Genomic DNA, 19,232 nt, shown 5'->3' on the forward strand with positions numbered 1-19,232 from the left:
GTCTGGGGATGAAAGGCTGACACACTATCTGTTTTTAATAGAAAACTAAAAGTTGACCTAATTTAAAAAAAGCTTCTGAGTAATTTATTTATTATCATGATGTCATTCATGTTTCTTCTGTCTCTTGTAGGCGTCTGAGTGGCCGTCTTAAAGTGTGGTTCTAGAGGGTTGACCAGAAGTTCTGGGATCCCGCCTGAGATCACCACTTCACCAAGTTTTACATTTCAATGAAATGTATATATATACTGTCCCTCTGCAGTGTGCACCATCTACCTACAGAACATCCACCTGCCACCTCCACCTGCCACCTCCACCTGCAGCCACCACCATCGGCTTGCAAAGCACCATCCTCCTGTCTCCACTTGCACCCACCACCATCGGCTTGCAAAGCACCACCCTCCTGATTCCACATGCAGCCACCACCATCGGCTTTCTAAACACCAGCCTTCAGTCTCCACCTGCAGCCACCACCATCGGCTTGCTTAAAACCAGCTTCCTGTCTCCACCTGCAGCCACCACCATCGGCTTGCTAAATACCAGCCTCCCATCTCCACCTGCAGCCACCGCCATCGGCTTGCTAAACACCAGCCTCCCATCTCCACCTGCAGCCACCACCATCGGCTTGCTAAATACCAGCCTCCCATCTCCACCTGCAGCCACCACCATCGGCTTGCTAAAATCCAGCCTTCAGTCTCCACCTGCAGCCACCGCCATCGGCTTGCTAAACACCAGCTTCCTGTCTCCACCTGCAGTCACCACCATCGGCTTGCAAAGCAACACCCTCCTGACTCCACTTGCAGCCACCACCATCGGCTTGCTAAACACCAGCCTTCAGTCTCCACCTGCAGCCACCACCATCGGCTTGCTTAAAACCAGCTTCCTGTCTCCACCTGCAGTCACCACCATCGGCTTTCCAAAATCCAGCCTTCAGTCTCCACCTGCAGCCACCACCATCGTCTTGCTTAAAACCAGCCTCCTGTCTCCATCTACAGCCACCACCATCGGCCTGCTAAACACCAGTTTCCTGTCTCCACCTGCAGCCACCACCATCGGCTTGCTAAAATCCAGCTTTCAGTCTCCACCTGCAGCCACCACCATCGGCTTTCTAAACACAAGCCTCCCTTCTCCACCCGCAGCCACCACCATCAGCTTGCAAAGCACCACCTTCCTGACTCCACATGCAGCCACCACCACCATCAGCTTCCTGAACACCAACCTATGGTCTCCACCTGCAGCCACCACCACCAGCTTGCTAAAATCCAGCCTACGATCTCCACCTGCGGCCACTACCATCGGCTTGATAAACACCATCGTCCCGTCTCCACCTGCAGGAACCACCATCATCTTCTTCCAACACAGTACTGTACAAAAGTCTCGTGCTACTCCTTTCCTTTCCTTTCAATCTCCAACGTTGAACTTATCTTGGGCAGTAGTTTCTGTTGCTCAAGATAAGTTCAACTTTTCCTGAAACATTTTAAACCTGGAACCTTTTCTAGTTTCTTCCATCATCAGTAGTCCAGGCTTTCTGCATGTTTGGAGTTTTTCTTTAGACTTGGGCTGCTTTTTAGCTTGTTTTCAGTCCAGTTCTTGGACCTGACTGCTTTAGGAGGAATGTGTCTTTGTTTTATTCATGCGTTTGTTTGTTTATATATTTATGTTTCCATTTCAAGAAAGAGGGAAGACAGCTGCTGCTGCTAAGGAGAGAATTTCATCATGGGAGACAACTGCTGGCTGAGTCAACGTGGCGTGCACAGAGCAGCAGATTGGGCCGCAACCAAGAATTCGTTCCACCTTCGAGACAACGGTCTTCACTTCACAGAAGATCTCTGCAGAGCCGACACAGAAGCCAGGTTGAAGCTGTGGCCCCTGTTGAACAGATCTGGGAAGATTGGGAAAGCTGTCTATCTACTTTGTGGGTGGTCGTGTCTTTATTGAAAGGAAATTCCTCTTCTAGACTGAGGCGAAACAAGCTATTCATTGTAACTAATGATGTTTGTGTCCTTTAAGAATCAACTTGGCTTAATACAAGCCACCTGTGCAGGTAAGTTTCTCATTATGATGCTGCTCTCGCATCGCATGCAGTTCTCATAGTCAAAAACTATTTAGCTGACTGAGTTCATTTTTCTGTTACATTTATGTCTTTGTTGTTTCACTCAGCGCCTGAGGTTTAAGAGATGTTTTCTTCAGGACGCTCACCATTACCAGTCATATTTATTTCTGGAGGTCTCAGTGGGGAAATGAGAGTTATTTCTCACATGCTTCACAACAATCAGATGGTGTTTGCACACCTAAAAACAGTTTTACAGGTACTACATTACACACAACAGGAACGGTCACTGTATGTCTCAAGTTTTTGATATTTATGTCAATTTCATAACTTACCTTTTATGGCTCCAACTTCATGCATGATAATTTCCTAAATGAGGTGGAGAACAGAACTCTTTCCTGGCTGCTCAGATTTCCTCATGCTTACTTGATTATTGGTGGAGATTTTAATATTACTTTGGATAACACAATAGACAAATACACAAAATAATGCCAATGCAAAGTTAAAAACATCCATTTGCTGCCGTTTACCTGGAGTCGGGTCGCGGGGGCAGCTGCCTAAGCAGGGAAACCTAGACTTCCCTCTCCCCGGCCACATTCACCAGCTCATCCGGAGGGATCCTGAGGCGTTCCCAGGCCAGCCGAGAGATGTAGTCCATCCAGCGTGTCCTGGGTCTTCCCCAGGGCCTCCTTCCTGCATTTCTGCAGGAATTAAAAACACTCATGCAGAAATTTGACTTTGTAGATATCTGGAGAGAAAAATTCCCTTCTGTCAGAATTTTCACTTGGAGCAACAAGTTTATCTAGAATAGACTTCTGGCTAATTTCAAATAATCTTAAAGAAGTGCTGAAATTCTTTCTATCCCTTTGACTGACAAAAGGCACCATTGTCTTTTATCCCATCCTCCAGCCGCCCACATGCTTCCTACTGGAAACTTAATTGTTCTGTTTTCTGCCATGAAACCGTCAGACTTACGGTCAGAGTTATTACAGATCTGTTGGAATGAGGCTGAGGAGGATTGTGGTAGAAAATGAGAATTCTTTAAATTAGGCAAATTTCTGAGAATATATTGCAGCAACCTTGCAAAGCAAAGAAAATATAATCTCTTTCTGCCCTGTCTATTCTTCCTGATGCAATGTCACCTAAAGAAAGACAAACTGAGTACCAGAACAAATTAGATAATTTAAAGTTGAAGGTGACTGTATTAGACCCAGAAGGCAGTGGATAGAGAAAGGTGAGCAAAACTCTGCATTCTTCTTCTATAAATAAGACAACTGACCAGCTCCAGATAGATGCCATGTGCAGCGATGCAGCCTGTACAGCTTTAAATGCTGTAAAAATAGTGCTGCCACGTTTCTAAACTCTTTGAAAAACACCTAGCAAATAAGGATGCCGACCAAGAATTCTGGGATCGTCCAGTCTCACAGAAAGTAGTGTTACTCAGTTAAAGGTCTGAAAAATAATAAATCACCTGGGACAGATGGTCTGCTGTCGGAGTTTTACAGATTATGCTCCAGAGAAACAAACTTATAACATTAGACTTGTGTCCCACGTATTAGATTCAGAAATGATTAACAATGACATTTTATTCTTTTCCTGGACTTTTACAAAGCTTTGACTCAACAAGTTCATCTTTATCTGTAAAACAAACCTTAACAGAAATGCTCATTTAAACTAAAGAGTGGGACTTTACCAAACTTTGAATTAAACATAGAATACGACAAGGTTGCCCTGTTTATTCCTACCATCTACCCAGCTACTAGTTATATCAGAAATAGTTAGTGGAAAGGTCTATTCTGGACAGAGAGACAAGATCAGTAAACTGGCTAATGATACGACAATCTTTCTAAAGCATTCTTCACAAGTCCCTCCAGCACTAAATTTAAATATTCTCTAATGTTTCAGGTCTTTCTTTAAATGTGGGCCGCCGTTTATGTTAGGGTGTGCAGGAAGACAGACCAGAACCAGGAAGGAGCAGACAGCAGATTCAGTAAAGTGGTAACAAAGCTTTATATGGGGAATCTAGAGAGGCAGAGGTGGTGGCGGTGCAGCAGGCTAAACGATGACTCGTGGTGGGTCTTCCACACTGGAAACGGAACTCTTCTGTAAAAGGTTAACAATGAAAACAGGAACATTAGGAGTCAGACTGAACACTAAACTCAAAGAATCTCTGAATGGCTGGCTGATATGCAGTGGACCTCTCAGAGACAAGGTTAATAGACTTTATTTGACATCAAAGGGAGAAGTGTGGTCTTACGACATGCTGAAAATGAGGAGTAGACCCATCATGCGGGAACCATGGAGCCGTGTAGGGAGACGGAACAAGTCCATGTGGGTGCGTAGGTTAAGGTCTGACAGGGAGTGAATGTGGTGCTGGGGAATATAAGGACTGGTGAGTAAATGGGAAACAGGTGTGACTGATCAGGGGAGATTGGCTGTGGGGCAGAACTGGAGTGAATGTGTCAGAATGAGAGGATCAGGGACAGGTGTGGATGATCAGGGACGTGCTTACTGTGGAATGGCAGGAGAGAATGTGACATTGGCATTGTACTACTAGGTAAGGAAACGATCTGGCAACGAGTGGACTGCAGACTGGCTCTTATGTAGGCTGGCTGAGCCGAACAGCAGCAGGTGAGTGGAATCTCCCGTTAGCATTACCACCACCATACCCAGTAGGATCTCTGTGTCACAAAAGTAGCAAAAAAGGGAAAAACATAAATACAATCCTGACAATCTGTCTGCTCAGTTCAGTCTTACCAAGAATCAGAATATGAGATGATTTTAACTTCTGTCCGTTTTTAGAAAGAACAAAGAAAAATTAACTCATGGCTCCAAAGAGATTTATCACTTTGGGGTAAAACTTCCCTCTCTAAAGCAGAGTGAATATCCAGACTTACAGCTAAACCTGTATACGTTGATAAAAGGACTCGTAAAAATGTTGATCAGTTGCTCTGCAGCTTTGGAAGAACAAAAGCTATTACATTAAAAAATCTGTTGATGAACAGCTATGATAAAGGAGGTCTTAACTTTCTTGACTTTTTCACAATTAACACCAAAGTTAACTGGATTAAAAAAGCCTCCATAACATAACCTACCTCGACTTGGCATTTTATTCTTCACCATTGTTGTAGAAAAATTAAATACAAAGCGAAGTGTTACAAAGTTTAATTAGGAAAAAGAACAAATACTTGCAGCAAGGATCTCGCATAAAGTCAGAGGAGACTCTGCGGAGGCAAGAGGAAAACAAAGAGTTATACATTTTTGTTAAAAGAATCCTACTTCCTGAAGACCTTGGGTGGACACACAACTCCAAGAGCTGGCGTCAAGCAGTATCACATAGTTGTGTCTCCACAAGACCAGTCTGGCCATCTTACCCTCGTAGTGAACTTTTAACAAAGCATATGTGTTTGAAGAGAATAAACCTTAAAAGTGAATTAAAGCATGATGAGGAAAATGTACAATGCAAAAACTGTAATATACTAACAATCAATGAATAAATTAATAAATGTATATAATGAAAGAAATAATGGGATAAACAAACCTTTAACAAAATTAATATATGAAACAATAAGGCATAGTAAGTAAAATTTCTTCTACACCATTTTATGATGGTAGCCTAAACTTTTTTATTATTTAACTATAATATTGACCGAATTCCTGTCGCTCTCTCTAATTTCCATAAACACGCCCTTTTGGCCTGGTCTCTTATTTTCAGACATAATTTTTCTCCAAATACGTACATCATTTGGTACAACAAGGATATTTGTTATAAGAATAAATCTTTATTTTTGGACAACTGGTTTAGGAATGATATTGTGTTGATAAGTCAGTTCTCCACCTGTTCTGGATCCTGAACACACCAGAGGTTTGTGGCGAGGTGTTTGCTGTTTTATTTTGGATATCTATGATGAATTTGAACTTTATTTTGAAATCCCGCTACCCAAAGCGGAAAAACTACCCTGTCTAATGCTGCTCTATCTTTGTATTCACAAACTATAAAAAAGCGCTGGTTGATTATTTCCTTTTATGTAATCTTATCCTGTTGTTGGCCAATTTTTCATCCATAAATGCAAAGTTACCAAAACCAAACCTTCATGTATCTGTTTTATAAAAGAAGTAAAGCTTTATATATGTACTGTCTTCCTCCAACAATAGAACGGTCTTAAAAACAGTGTCTCTCCAAATTCAATGTGTTTTTATAAGTTTTTCATTTACTATTTTATGTGTAAAACCCCTGCCATTAATTAATTGTTCTTAATCTTCTGTAATGTGAATTCTGTGCTGTGTGTCTTTGTATGTTTCGAGAACTATTATAATTTAAAAAAAAAAAAAAAAAAAAAAAACAAGCTCATGAAGACACTGCACCCCCTAAGGTCGAGCCATACAGTCTATGCCTCGAACACACTTCACCAGCCTTACCTACCCTTTAGTTAGGTGTTGTCATTTCTAAAGACAGAGAAACTAGATGCAGTTCGAAAGTTGATCTGATTTTTGACAAAATGTAGAAAAAATACTGCCTCTGACCACAAATAGATGTCATTAAGAGGTAGAATAGTGCTAACCAAAGCTGATCTTACAGATGCTGCTCGATCTTTCAATGTTAATAAAAAGTCTCAGAAGAAATTGACAAAATGTTATTTAAAATATGAGAAACAAAAACCTATATATAAAAAAATCTGTAATAATGAACTTATATGATAAGGGCAACCTTAACCGACACACGGGAGGCGACGTCGCTTCTTCTCCATTTATTCATTGCCACGGAACTTGCGCGATGAGGCGAAAATCACTGACCTCCTTTCAAAGCGAAGCCGTTTTAGCCAAAAACCGTGCGTCCAAATGCGCGTTCCGAACGCATCGTGAACGCGCTCAAAACGCCTTAACCTTGAAAACGTCTTAATTCAAGGTGAATCTTTGTTGAATCACTTCCATTGGCTGAGGACTCTGGGTTAAGCCATTTCATTGAAAATCGTGGGGGTTGCAGGCTGTAACACCATCAATTGCTGGCAGTGTCATCAGTTTGTTATTGTTATTATTATTATTGGGGTTGCGGGCTGTAATACCATCGGTTGTTGGCAGTTTCACCCGTAGTTTTTTGTTATAATTAGAGATTGCAAAAAACACAACAAATGAAAAATAAAAGATAAATTATTTTTAAAAGATCAGAGTAATTGATCTTTTCTCTTTTTTTTTTTTTTTTTTGCTTTCACTTTGACATTCTAGATAGAAGAGCAAGTTTTCTTCTTCAAGGACCATTGAAGGACTCATATTTGCAATTTCTTTTCTATGAAAGCCTGCAGCACCTTCACAAGCAGTACAGCTACTTTCATTGCTGAGCAGCGGAGCTGTTATTCCAAAAATAACCAGCAGATGGCAGCATCCCGTCATTAACAAAACAAATGGCGGCCATCCCTTCTGTTCCAGTGGAAACTAATTTTAAGAGAGATTGTGACGTTAACTTTGTTTTGATAACTTTTATAGTAACAAATGTACACTTAATTTGTATAGTATCTTATATATGGTTGGTAGTTTTTCGTTTCGTTGATATTCTTTCAGGTCTCTCCACAAAATTGTAGGAATAAACACTTATTTACATGTCAGGTAATTTTAAACAAGAAGGCCAGGATGAAAAACTTTTGGAATATTGATCTTTATTGTAATTTCAACAAATGAACATACACAACGAAGGTTTAACTCGCTAATAACATAATTCTGTTAATATACACCCCCTTATCCAAAAAGTAGTAGGAGAGTTCTCCTTTTTTTCCCCTTTTTTTCCGGTTTGTAATGTAATGTCATGACATCCAATAATTAATATAAATTTGTTTTTTCCTGGTTTTGATATCACATGGTAACTTGATAAATGACACTTAACCTTGTTTTATCTATTGGCCTATGTATATTTGTATAAATTTGTATATATTAATGAATTATAAGTTCAAACTTTGTTCCTTTCTTTGTTCCAACTGTTCTATGGTGAAACTGTTCTGTTCCACAGAAAAGTTTTCCACTTTGCCTCAGACCATTTTTTTTGGTCCAGAGAAGATGGTGGTGTTTCTGGATTTCTCTTTGGATATGCCTTTTTCTGAGCATGACAGAGCGTTAACCTGCAAACTCTTTGCAATTTTATATTAAGTAACTTTTTTTTTTTTTTTTTTTTGGCATTGTTCCACCTTTTCTAGATATAAAACAGCTGTCCAGCATCTGAGAGACTCTGCCTCATTGAAATGCTCCTATTCAGTCATGTTACTAACCAGCCTTTTGTTGCTCCTACTACAACTTTTTACAGATGTGTTCCTGCCATCAGATTCACTATCGGCTCATATTTTCAGTTTCATCATGTGGTATGTTGTTTATCTCTACTGGGAATAAAATATGGGGTTATAAGATTTAGAAGTAATTTAATTCTGTTTTTGTTTACATTTAACACTGTATCCTGACTATTTTGTAGATGAGGTAGCCTTAATATTATGAAATGTAAGATGACATTTCATCGTTAATGACGTCAAAGTTTTACGTTCTATGAGGTTCATTGAATGCAGCACGACTGTGGGAGTTCTCCGACATTTCTGCGGCACTTTCGTCACATTTTATCCTTTTTCCAACTTTCAACCTTTTAACGTCAGTCCGAACATGTGATTAACGAGATGCACTTTAAAATGGTTTTAAATTGCATATAATATAATAAATGGTTTCCAACTAATTAGTTTTTGGTGTCTAAATTCAACTTAAATACATAAAATTACGCTATTTTGTTTGAGAAATGTTGAGAGTTTGAAGCATTTATTTTTTATGTGTGAAACAGGACTTCTGTTATAGACAGATTTACAATCCTGGCTGCGATTAAACAACATTTTATTCTCTCCACTGTCTGATAGGACTGTTTTATTTGGCGTATGAAAGCAAAACGATTGAACATTAAACATTTATATTTTAATTAGAACGTTCTTTATTCATAGACGTAGTTATTTCAAAATTAAACCCTCATTTACTTATTAGAAGAATGATTAAATCTTAAATCATAAATATCTCAGAAAGGTTACGATAAATAAAATATTTATTCTATTTAATGCAACTTTATTTTTTCTTGTCTTTCACGGTATATTGCATTGTGTCTTGTTTTACTGTATCTTCTCTTGTTTCTGACAGCTTTTTTCCTTGCTTAATCTGAGTAAACAATGTTTACGTTGAATGCTTAATTCAGCATGTGTGTGTGTGTGTGTATTGTTATTGTATATATTTAAAAAAAATGCTGGAAATCTGTGACGAATCTGCGGATGTGTTTCTCTCCGTGTCCTCCATGTTCTGTCACCCTGAGCCCTCTGCTGTCACGACCCTCACGCGCCTCAGCAGCCCACGCTCACACAGGTAACAATAAAACACATTTCTTCAGAGTTTAACACGATGTCTTTCTGTTGTTTTGTTGAGAAAAATAATCATAGATGGAAAAATTAAGACCGGAGGAAGGAAGCATGGAGCTTAAGGGGGTAGCTGTTAGCCTCGGAGCTAACGACACAGGAGCACGAGAAACATGTCCGACATGACGTTCCTGTTTTAAAGAAAACTTTTAGTCTAAACTGATTTATCTGAAACCAGTAAACAAATGAAAATGTTTAGAAATTATTACAATGGGAAATTTAAAGAGCGAAGCTGGAGTAAAACTGACAGAAAGAAAGGGATGTGTATGTTTAAGTTTCTTTAAACTGGTCTGGTGCAGGAGCTGATTGTGACTAATTGCCTCCACAGAGAGACTCATGGCGGTCCAGGTGTCTGAATCCGACCAGATCAAACAGGTAAGTCGGGGGAAAATAAAACAAACAGAACTCAGCATCATTATGTTACGTTTACCGTTGTCACACCAAATATTGTGACCACCGTGTTCTGTGACCCCGCAGATGCAACCACATGGAAAGTGTCTGTTTTACTAAAACTATTTAATCAGATTTATTCTTCCTAAAGTGTCTTAATACACGTTTCACCGCTTTGATCAAGAGCTGGAATAAAGTGCAGTTGGTCAAATTATCCGACATATATCAAAGCAGATTTTTTTTTTAACTTTTTTTTTAATTAGCCTATTTTCCTCTGTTATTTATAAGAGTAAAAACAGTACCATTCATTTATGAATCTAGTAAACGCAACCAATAATTGCACTTTACAGTTAGATGTAAGTTTGTGTGAGATTATTAAACCAAAAAACCTTACAGCAGTATAATAAGAGATACATACGTTCAGACCAGGGATCGGATTTCACACAGAATACAGATGCTCAGCAAATGCAGATGTTTTCATTAGCTATGATCTTTCCAGTTGGCAAACTTTTATATTCTAGTCAAAGAGGAACCGTGGTGGAAACTGCACAGGTAGCAGCCTTAAAAACAGCTACTACAGTGTTTAACCAGATGACTGTGTGCAACTTTAACTCTGCAAAACATCACAGAAAATTCTACAGCAAACATAAAACCTAACCTACTAAAAATGTAATTTTCTCTATGCTACACTTTGTAAGGAACGATGAGTCGGACTGATTTTATTCCGGCTGATGCCTCCAGAGACAGAGGAGACACCGAATATTATGACCATCAAATTCTGGGACTCTAAGAGGCGCTGCTAGTCCTGAACTGCTTTCGCTTCAAAGCAAAGTTTTCATTTATTGCATAAGTTTAGAGATGCTGGAGTACTATGATTGATTCCACGAAAAGCAATGTCATGTACCAGGCTTTTGTCCTGTATTAAAAGAAAACTGACTTTTAATTAAACCATAGACAAGTAATAACATATTAATAAATATAAACAATTTGAAGGAATCATATCATTTTTTGTCTCTACAATCTCGCTCATTTGTCTTAAAAACCAGACTAATCATACACAGAAAGAAACCATTTCAACTGAACTGACATTAAGTTTATTTAAAAAAAATCTTAATTACAAATGCTAACACGTGGCCTCACTGATCCAAACTCCTCTGTGTACATTTAATAAACATAATAAAGAAAGACGCATTTAAAAATACATAAAAGGATTTTAGTTCAATATCAGTTGAAATATTAGGTTGCTTTTTTTTGTATTATTATCCTAACTTTTAAAACAAAGGGAAGGGGCTTGAAGAAATCATAACATTGGTCGGAGTATTTCAGAATCTTCCGAGTGTGAGTGAGACACGAATGCTGTGTTATGAAATTACACCTCAATCTGCTCTCTTTTTAATGCTTAAAAATGCAGATAGGATGCTGAAATGTGCTTCAGCGCCTCCTTCAATAACATAATGCAATGGTCACAATATTTGGTGTGACACCATTTCTCCCAGTGCCAGTTCTTGCAGCTGAAAAAGATAAAACAAATCTAATTATCTAAATCATGTTAACGCTAGTAACAATAATAGGCTAGTAAGTAAGTGTATAGATGGATGAGTCATTTTATGTGGGTAATTTTAATATTTGTTTCCTTATCTGCAAAATATATATATATATAAAAAAAAAAAAAAAACTCTTGAGTCTAACACTGTTGGTGTATCTCAGAAACCCTTTAAACCAGGAGCGTAAAAGTCATTTTAGTTCAGGGGCCAAACACAGCACACTTTGATTAATAGCATAGAAATAATAAAAAATCCCTTTCCCCCCGTTTTGTTTTAGTGCAAATAAATACAAGTACATAATTAAAGTAGTACTATGTAATAGTTGTGTGCAATACTCCCAAGATTTAGTGTCATTCCAATACAAAGTAAATACAGCGCCAGTAACACTGATACCAGCACCAATACCGATGGTTTTTATTAGCTAAGGTGGGATGCATCATCAGATGTTTAAATCTGAATGAATGATTTTTATTTTTTCTTTTGATTATTTATTAGTTACAATCAGGACAGAATTAGTCAAAATTTATAAGTAAATATAGAACAGTAACAAAATAAATTTCAAAATTTACACTGTTGATGCAAATAAGTAATTATATTCAGTCCAGTATATTCAGTATATTTGTCTCCTGTATTCATTTAGATAACACAGTATAATGGGAAAATGTATTAATGCAGCATAAAGCACATTTTAGTCAGGATTTGTTCATACATGCATTCATTAACTGTTCTAGTTAGGGATGGGCCGATACCAATACTAGCATTGGAAATACTGATCCTACCAAAAGTAAGGGGTTTTGGTATCGGTGAGTATTTCTGTCTAAACATCATCCGATACCATGGAAACCGAATCATAATTCGTTGTTTCCTGCCAAACGCAACCACACACAGACAGGAAGTTACAGTCTTGCGTGACTGTTGCTTTGAGTTGGTAAGCAGAGAAGTAGCTGCACGTGAGTCACTGTTGTGCTAACATTTAGCATTAATGGTATGTTAGTAATTTGGCGTCATTACTCGTTAGAAAATCCCGCCGGCTAAACAGTGACATGCCTCATATGCAGGGCTGAAGTTTCCAGAGGCGACATGAATGCTGCCAAATTTACCACCAGCGACTTTATAAAGCATTTTGGTTGAAATCAAATTAAAGAGCACGAGTTTGTTTCTTTAAAGGAAATGTGCAACCAACCACAGTAATAACAAACATTGGTTAATGCTTTTAAAAACCATGAGTAATTTGCAGAAGAAAGCCAGAAAGCCACCGCTATAACAGACAATGTCTTAGATTTTATTGTCCTGCGTTAACAGCCCCTGTTCTTTGTGGAAAACGTTCACTGTTCGTCCGATTTCAAGATAGTTTTTAATAGAAATTCTTTGATCCGAGTTTATTTACTCAATAATTAAAACAGTTCTGTGGCCAACGTGGATTTCATGTGTTAATAAAACATGAATTATATAAATAAATATTAAGACTGTCAAAAATAACGCGCTAACAACAGTAACTAATTTATGTAATTATGTTCATTTTTAAACCGGAATTAATGCTCCCTCATCCCCCACATTTTTCCCGGTGAGGGGGTTCAACACTTGCACTCTTTCATTTAAAGATAAAAAAGAAGCTGTTTTCTGCAGGTCTGTACTAACGCACTTCTCCTCCTGTTGTTCCGTGACCGGCTGTTGGTGATCAGCTGATCGGCTTCTCTGCTGCTTGCACCATCTTTCTTTTTGCGGTTGTTTATTATTCATCTGAGGAGGAAACTAGCGATTCATGGTTCATATTACATTCAACCCAAAGTATAATTGGACACACTAGCTATAGCAAAGATTTATCAGTCTCATGTCAATCAGATCCATGCCACTGTCATAAAATAGAATTTATAGTCCTTTTAATAAAATAACACAGGTATCGGATTGGTACTCGGTATCGGCAGATACCCAGTCTGGTATTGGACAGAAAAAATGGCATCGGAGCATCCCCAGTTCTTGTTCCGTTGCTGTGAAACTGTGCACGAGCCTTTTGCTTAGTGAGTATCATTAATGTGCCATCCAGCCACTGGATGACTGGAGACTCCATCTGTGTTCTACTGATGGAGTCTCTTATCTACTACTGAGTGCGATCTAATCAGTTTATTGAAATCAGAGTTGCTTGAACTGATAGTTAGTGCTGGTCTTGAAACTGATAACTCTGCGTTTGACAGTTCAGAGTTAATCAACTCAGAGTTCAGATTTTTATCAAAATAAAAGTTCATATTCTGTTATTTTCAGATTTACAAAGTTCATCCTACAGACTAGTTTTGGTCCCCCGGCCGCACGTTTGACACCGCTGCTTAAAACCTTCCAGATGAATTGGCTCCATAGCTGAATAAAACCTATCCTGCTGTTGGAGCTACTTTGTTTGTATTTTATAGTCTTATTTACCACAATAATATGCCTCAACATAAAATCAAATTCACAACAACACCTGTAGTCAAACCAAGCAGTGCTGTCATGATGATGGTAGGTTTATTATATATGTTCGTGCAGAGGGACAGCTTTCCTCTCTAGTTCAGCATATTACCAAAATTAATTTCAGATAAGTGAAGCATGGCACTTTACATACACACACCAGGTCCTTGTAATAATCAGTCACTGCTGATGTAAATGCATTTTTTTAAATTCTAGGAGTCAATCATTTTTGCCAATGTGGAGGTGAGATGGGCATTAAATTCTGTTCCAAGTTTTCCTAAAAAAGTCTTAAAAAGTTTTAAATTTAACTTGTAAAAACCTGTAGGAACCCTGTCGGATCCTTTTGTTCAGGATCAAAGCTAAGAGCAAAGTCTATGATTGGTTCGTCTGGTATCAAAATGCATGTATCCAGAGTCTCAAAACTTCTGTTGACAACCAGCATTTGAGACCAATTAACTCAAACTAAATTTAGATAATCAAAATATCCATTTATCTGGACCCTGCTGTATCTGGACTCCTACGGACTCATTAGATCTGGACCAGATGAACTGGAACAGTTTGCGGTGGGCTGAAACCCCTGGCTCAGATTTGTAAAACCTTCCGTTTTGCATGAGCAGTTTTTTGACCCAGACCAGGACCCACACCAGGGTCTGATTTCTGTCTGTGCTGGACGAGGCGTTGACAGGTTGAAATGTATAGAAAACAAACTTGATGATGGGATTTTCACCAGTATAAAAGCTCTGACCCGTCCACACTGAAAACCAGCGTCAGACGTTGATTCTAGATCCAACTAGTCATAAACTCTAATATCACTAATTATAATACTAACATATTTATAACTGTAGCATTGTACAGTAGAAGCCACCTCAGATCAGAGTCGGTGTTTTATCAACACCACCTCATCATCACTTCTCCACCTCCTGAGACAGAAGAGGCTGGGCGATCCAGGAAGAGTTCTGTCTGCATGAACTCCGTCCATTTTCCACCCTTAGCTGTGTTAACCATCTTAAAGAACTCCAAATTAACTTATAGACAGCTGAGCATGTAGTTGGTTTTGGTTTTAATAATAACTTTAAATTTTTGCATCCATCATTGAGAGTGACTCAGCTTCCACATGCTGGAGGCAAGGCAAATTTATTTGTATAGCACATTTCATGTACAAGACAATTCAAAGTGCTTTACATAAAACATTTCAGCAGGGTGCAGAAAGCAAGACAACTGCATTAAAAAAAAGATTAAAAGAAATGCAATTAATGAAATAAAAACGGAACGAAGATGCTAAAATAAAATAGATAAAATGCAAGAAATAAAATTTCAGTGTGGAAAGACAATATTAAAACATGATTCCAGCTTAAAAGAACCAGATGTAGATTTTAACTTCTAAATAAAAACTACTGAAATGCAGCAGAGAACAGGTGGTTTTTAACCTGGATTTAAATAAACTAAGTGTTTCAGCTGATCTGAGGCTTTCTGGGAGTTTGTTCCAGACATGTGGAGCATAGAAGCTGAATGCAGCTTCTCCATGTCTGGTTCTGGCTCTGGGAACTGATAAGAAACTGGAACCAGATGACCTGAGGGTTCTGGTAGGTTCATACTGGGTCAGGAGGTCACTGATATATTTTGGTCCTAAACCATTCAGAGCTTTATAGACCAGCAGCAGAACTTTAAGGTCTATTCTCTGACAAACAGGCAGCCAGTGTAAAGACCTCAGAGGTCAAGAAGACAGATCCTGCAGATCCAGAAAACACGCATTTTTGTTCCTGACAGTGAACGCAGCAGTGATCAGTGCTCTGCATCCTCACACAGACATTAGATGAATTGATCTGTTATGATTTATTAACATGTTTTTCATGAAAGCATCACACTGTGACCTTTGACCCTGGGCAGGAGACCACTGACCTGGAGGACACCATGAGAACAAGTTCTGCATCAGGTCAATTTTCTCAGTTCTGGGGCATTATTTATAAAACTGTGTGTAACAAAACAAACTACAGGTGGTGTCTGCTGCTCAAAAAGCAAATGCTGTGCACTTCAACTTTCAGATTTCTAAAAGCCTGCGCACATACATCCTACACCTGTTTCTGTTCTTAAATCAGAATCAACTGTAAAGCAGGTGCACATGAGGCAACGCCTTCCCACGCCCACATGGTGGCTATAAATGGTCAGGTGGACGCCTACGATACATATTCATCACATCATTTCCAGGATGGCTCGGGAGGGAAAAGGAGTTAAGCGGAATTTTTCGGGGTGTGAGACTGAGATCCTGATGGACCATGTTGGAAAATGTAAAAATGTTTAATTGGTGGGCACGGCGTGGACATTACTGGTGTCAGAAAGGCAGAGTAGGGGCAGATGCCGTCATCACCGTGTCAAAAGGCAAATCACGTCAGAGACATCGGAACATATGGCTGAATATCTCAGTCAGTAGAGCATCTGTCTGTTATGTGGGAGATCGAAGTTTAAATCCCACAGTTGTGGACAGTAAACCTTCCAGTTGGGGCCTTAGGCAAAACGCTACAGCCCACAGTAAATTGTTTTGGAGAAAAGCGTCAGTAATGATGCCGGTAATGTCGTCTTTTGTTTTAATGTATAAAATAAATGTGTACAGATACATCTGAGACTGGTAGCAGTTAATTTAGTGTTAAATAATATTTCTTTATAGCTACTGGGTGTTCAGACTGGTTCTGTGGTGGTGCTGCAGCTGTGGTTGGAGAGGGTGAAGCCAGAGACTCCATGTAGCACCGCAGCACCACCGTGTCCTCAGAGGAAGTCCTGCAGGTGCAGAGGGACACCATCACCACTATTAACAACGTGGCCAAGGAGTTGCGGGAAATGGAGAGTGTCTTGATGGAAATTGGGACAATTACAAAAGGATTGTGTAAGAATGAATAAATAAAGGAAATCCACCTCTTGTGTTTCATAAGTGTTGCATCACTTCTAGATGCTCCAGTCTTTCCCACTCTGCTGGATCTTAGAATAAATGACCAAACTGTTCGCATTTTCTTTTACTGACTGGTAAATGTTGGCAGCAGACTCTCCACCTCGACTGTTGGTGTCCTAGTTTCCTGTTTTCCCAGATTTTGCGAGTGTGTCTGGGTCAGAGTTGCCGTGGAGGTAGAAACATTTTCCCGGCAAGTTTGGTTTTTATAAATCTCAAAAGTTGACTATATTTGGTTTTTGTACCTACGCCAGCTTTATAAATAAGGCCCCTGGTTTTGATTCAGCATCAGAAACCAGCTGTTTAATTTCCGATCAGCTGTTTGATCGTAGATCAGCTGTTTTATTACCATATATGGTTACATGTGGTCTTGTAGAGGGTAGGACATGAAACTGGTCCATGTGTGCACATGTCCAGGTGTTCTGGCATTTAGAAGGGAACTCTGCAGATGTGTGTGTTGTTTTTGGCTTCTGCACACACACACACACACACACACACACACACACTTGCTTCATGATAAACTGAGGTGTTTGTCTGCTGTGGTCTGGATAAAGAAATGGTGTAAAAGAAATAGTCTGAGTTCAGGAATTAGATCTAACAGACTTTTACCACAACATGTAGACAGGAAGGTTTCAGAAATGCAGCAGGTCTGTTTTCTGATGAGAAATAAGAGCTGAAACTTTCTGTTTCTGTCTTCTCCCAGTTTAAAGAGTTTCTGGGGACGTACAACAAAGTGACAGAGAACTGCTTCATGGACTGCGTCAAAGATTTCACCACCAGAGACGTGAAGCCAGAGGAGGTAAAGAAAAAAATAGCCAGGCTGACTCTGGGTGTCCAGTCAGGGTTTTGGTGATAAGACCATCAGAATTATGTTGTCTTTATAAATGTGAACTTTAAATCCACCTTGTGTGGTTGATCACCGTCATCGCTGTCATCAAAAATCCTGCCAAGTCAGACTGTTAATAATTTGTTTTTATTTCCAACATGAAGCAGAAATCTGGCACTCATGTTGCTTGTAAAAAACTGATTCCTGCAGTGATCTGTGATCAGAGAACCAGTGTTGTCGTTAACATTGATCCTCCTGTGGTTCCAGTCCAGCTGCTCCGAGTCCTGCCTGCAGAAGTATCTGAAGATGACTCAGAGGATCTCCATGCGTTTCCAGGAGTACCACATCCAGCAAAACGAGGCTCTGGCTGCTAAAGCTGGACTTCTGGGTCAGCCTCGCTGAACCGGTCTCAGAACATGATCGGAGACAGACCGCTCCTGGTCTAGCAGGTCCAAGATCACCAGAATGAAGACTGAAGCTGATCATGTTGGGTTTCAGTTTGAAACTGAGCCAATGCTTCAACCTGCACCATCAGACCCGACATTCTCACAGGAGGGTTCACTAACAAGATATTCTTCAGCTCCTGAAGCTCAGCAGGAACATCATCATCATCATCATTCTTCTGGACAGGGTCAAAACTGAACTGGATCTCCTGCACAAGAACCTGTGAAGTATCCTTTAACGTGGAAATTTCTGGACTTTTTCATTGAGATATTTTTTTGTTGTCGTTGTTTTTGTCTGTTTTGTGTCTTTCTTTAGTAAAAATGTGATTATTAATGTCAGAAAATATTAAAAACCAAAAATGAAGTTTTAGGATCTCTGTCGATTTTATGGTTCCTGTTTACTTTCAGGTTTTCATGATTTGACTTAATTAGTTTGGAGACGTGATCATTTAGCCTCGTTCCAGTCAAACGAGTGGAAAACACCGTGTCCTGGTGCAGCTCATGATGGAGGCCAAGATCCAGTTTGTTGGTTTCCTTGGGCCAATATTTCTATGAACACAGATGTTTTAAGTTGGACTAATGTGAGTTATATAAATTATTTTTAATTGGATTGTAACTGTACTAGTGAATTAACAAAACTGGACTGTGAATCGAACAGTTATTTGAATCTGTAATCCATTTCTATACTTACATGTTTGTTAGATTAGATATTTATTAATTAATTAATTCCTGGTGGGAAATTAAGAATTTCCAACAATATCCACAAAAGAAGATAAAAGTCATGCAGTAAATATACATAAAGCGGAAAAAGAAAAAAACAGGATTAAAGTTCAGAGCAAAGTAGTTTACTAATGTAGAACAAATACTTTTAAAAAATCATTTGTGTAAAAATTAGTTTCCATTAAAGCTTTTCTAAGTAACATACTTGGCACTAAGTAACAGTCTTGGCCTGATGATGACTAAATGTGAAGAGAATGATGAAGAGGATCGTTTAGATATGAGCTGTCATTGAACCAGAACATTTAGTTCTCCATTCATGGTTCAGAATCTTCTGTGGTTAATCATCTTGTTAGAGAACAGCATGTTGTAGTCCATTCTGACATACAGAAAGCTGAATATATGTAAGAAGTGTAGGGGACACATTATCAGGGCTCAGGACCTACTGTATGTTTGCATCATTTAGATGT

General features: G+C 39.0%; 1 protein-coding gene across 1 annotated transcript; it reads left to right on the forward strand.

The window, feature by feature from the left end:
• Window positions 1-4,638: 4,638 nt before the first annotated feature.
• Window positions 4,639-18,355, forward strand: timm9 (translocase of inner mitochondrial membrane 9 homolog). The gene is made up of 5 exons (XM_041971257.1): window positions 4,639-4,678; window positions 9,364-9,415; window positions 9,794-9,840; window positions 17,480-17,575; window positions 17,870-18,355. The coding sequence occupies exons 3-5, from the start codon at window positions 9,802-9,804 to the stop codon at window positions 18,002-18,004; spliced, it is 270 nt and encodes an 89-aa protein (XP_041827191.1). The 5' UTR covers window positions 4,639-4,678; window positions 9,364-9,415; window positions 9,794-9,801; the 3' UTR covers window positions 18,005-18,355.
• Window positions 18,356-19,232: the final 877 nt, after the last annotated feature.

Source organism: Melanotaenia boesemani, chromosome 20 (genome assembly GCF_017639745.1).
Source record: "Melanotaenia boesemani isolate fMelBoe1 chromosome 20, fMelBoe1.pri, whole genome shotgun sequence".
In the NCBI taxonomy this organism is placed as follows: Eukaryota; Metazoa; Chordata; class Actinopteri; order Atheriniformes; family Melanotaeniidae; genus Melanotaenia; species Melanotaenia boesemani.

Excerpts from the sequence above, each read along its gene's own strand:
- timm9 (XM_041971257.1), top strand. The coding sequence starts at position 9,802 with ATGGCGGTCCAGGTGTCTGAATCCGACCAGATCAAACAG. Across the intron at positions 9,841-17,479 it reads AATCCGACCAGATCAAACAG|TTTAAAGAGTTTCTGGGGAC; the intron begins GTAAGTCGGGGG and ends GTCTTCTCCCAG. Across the intron at positions 17,576-17,869 it reads GAGACGTGAAGCCAGAGGAG|TCCAGCTGCTCCGAGTCCTG; the intron begins GTAAAGAAAAAA and ends CTGTGGTTCCAG.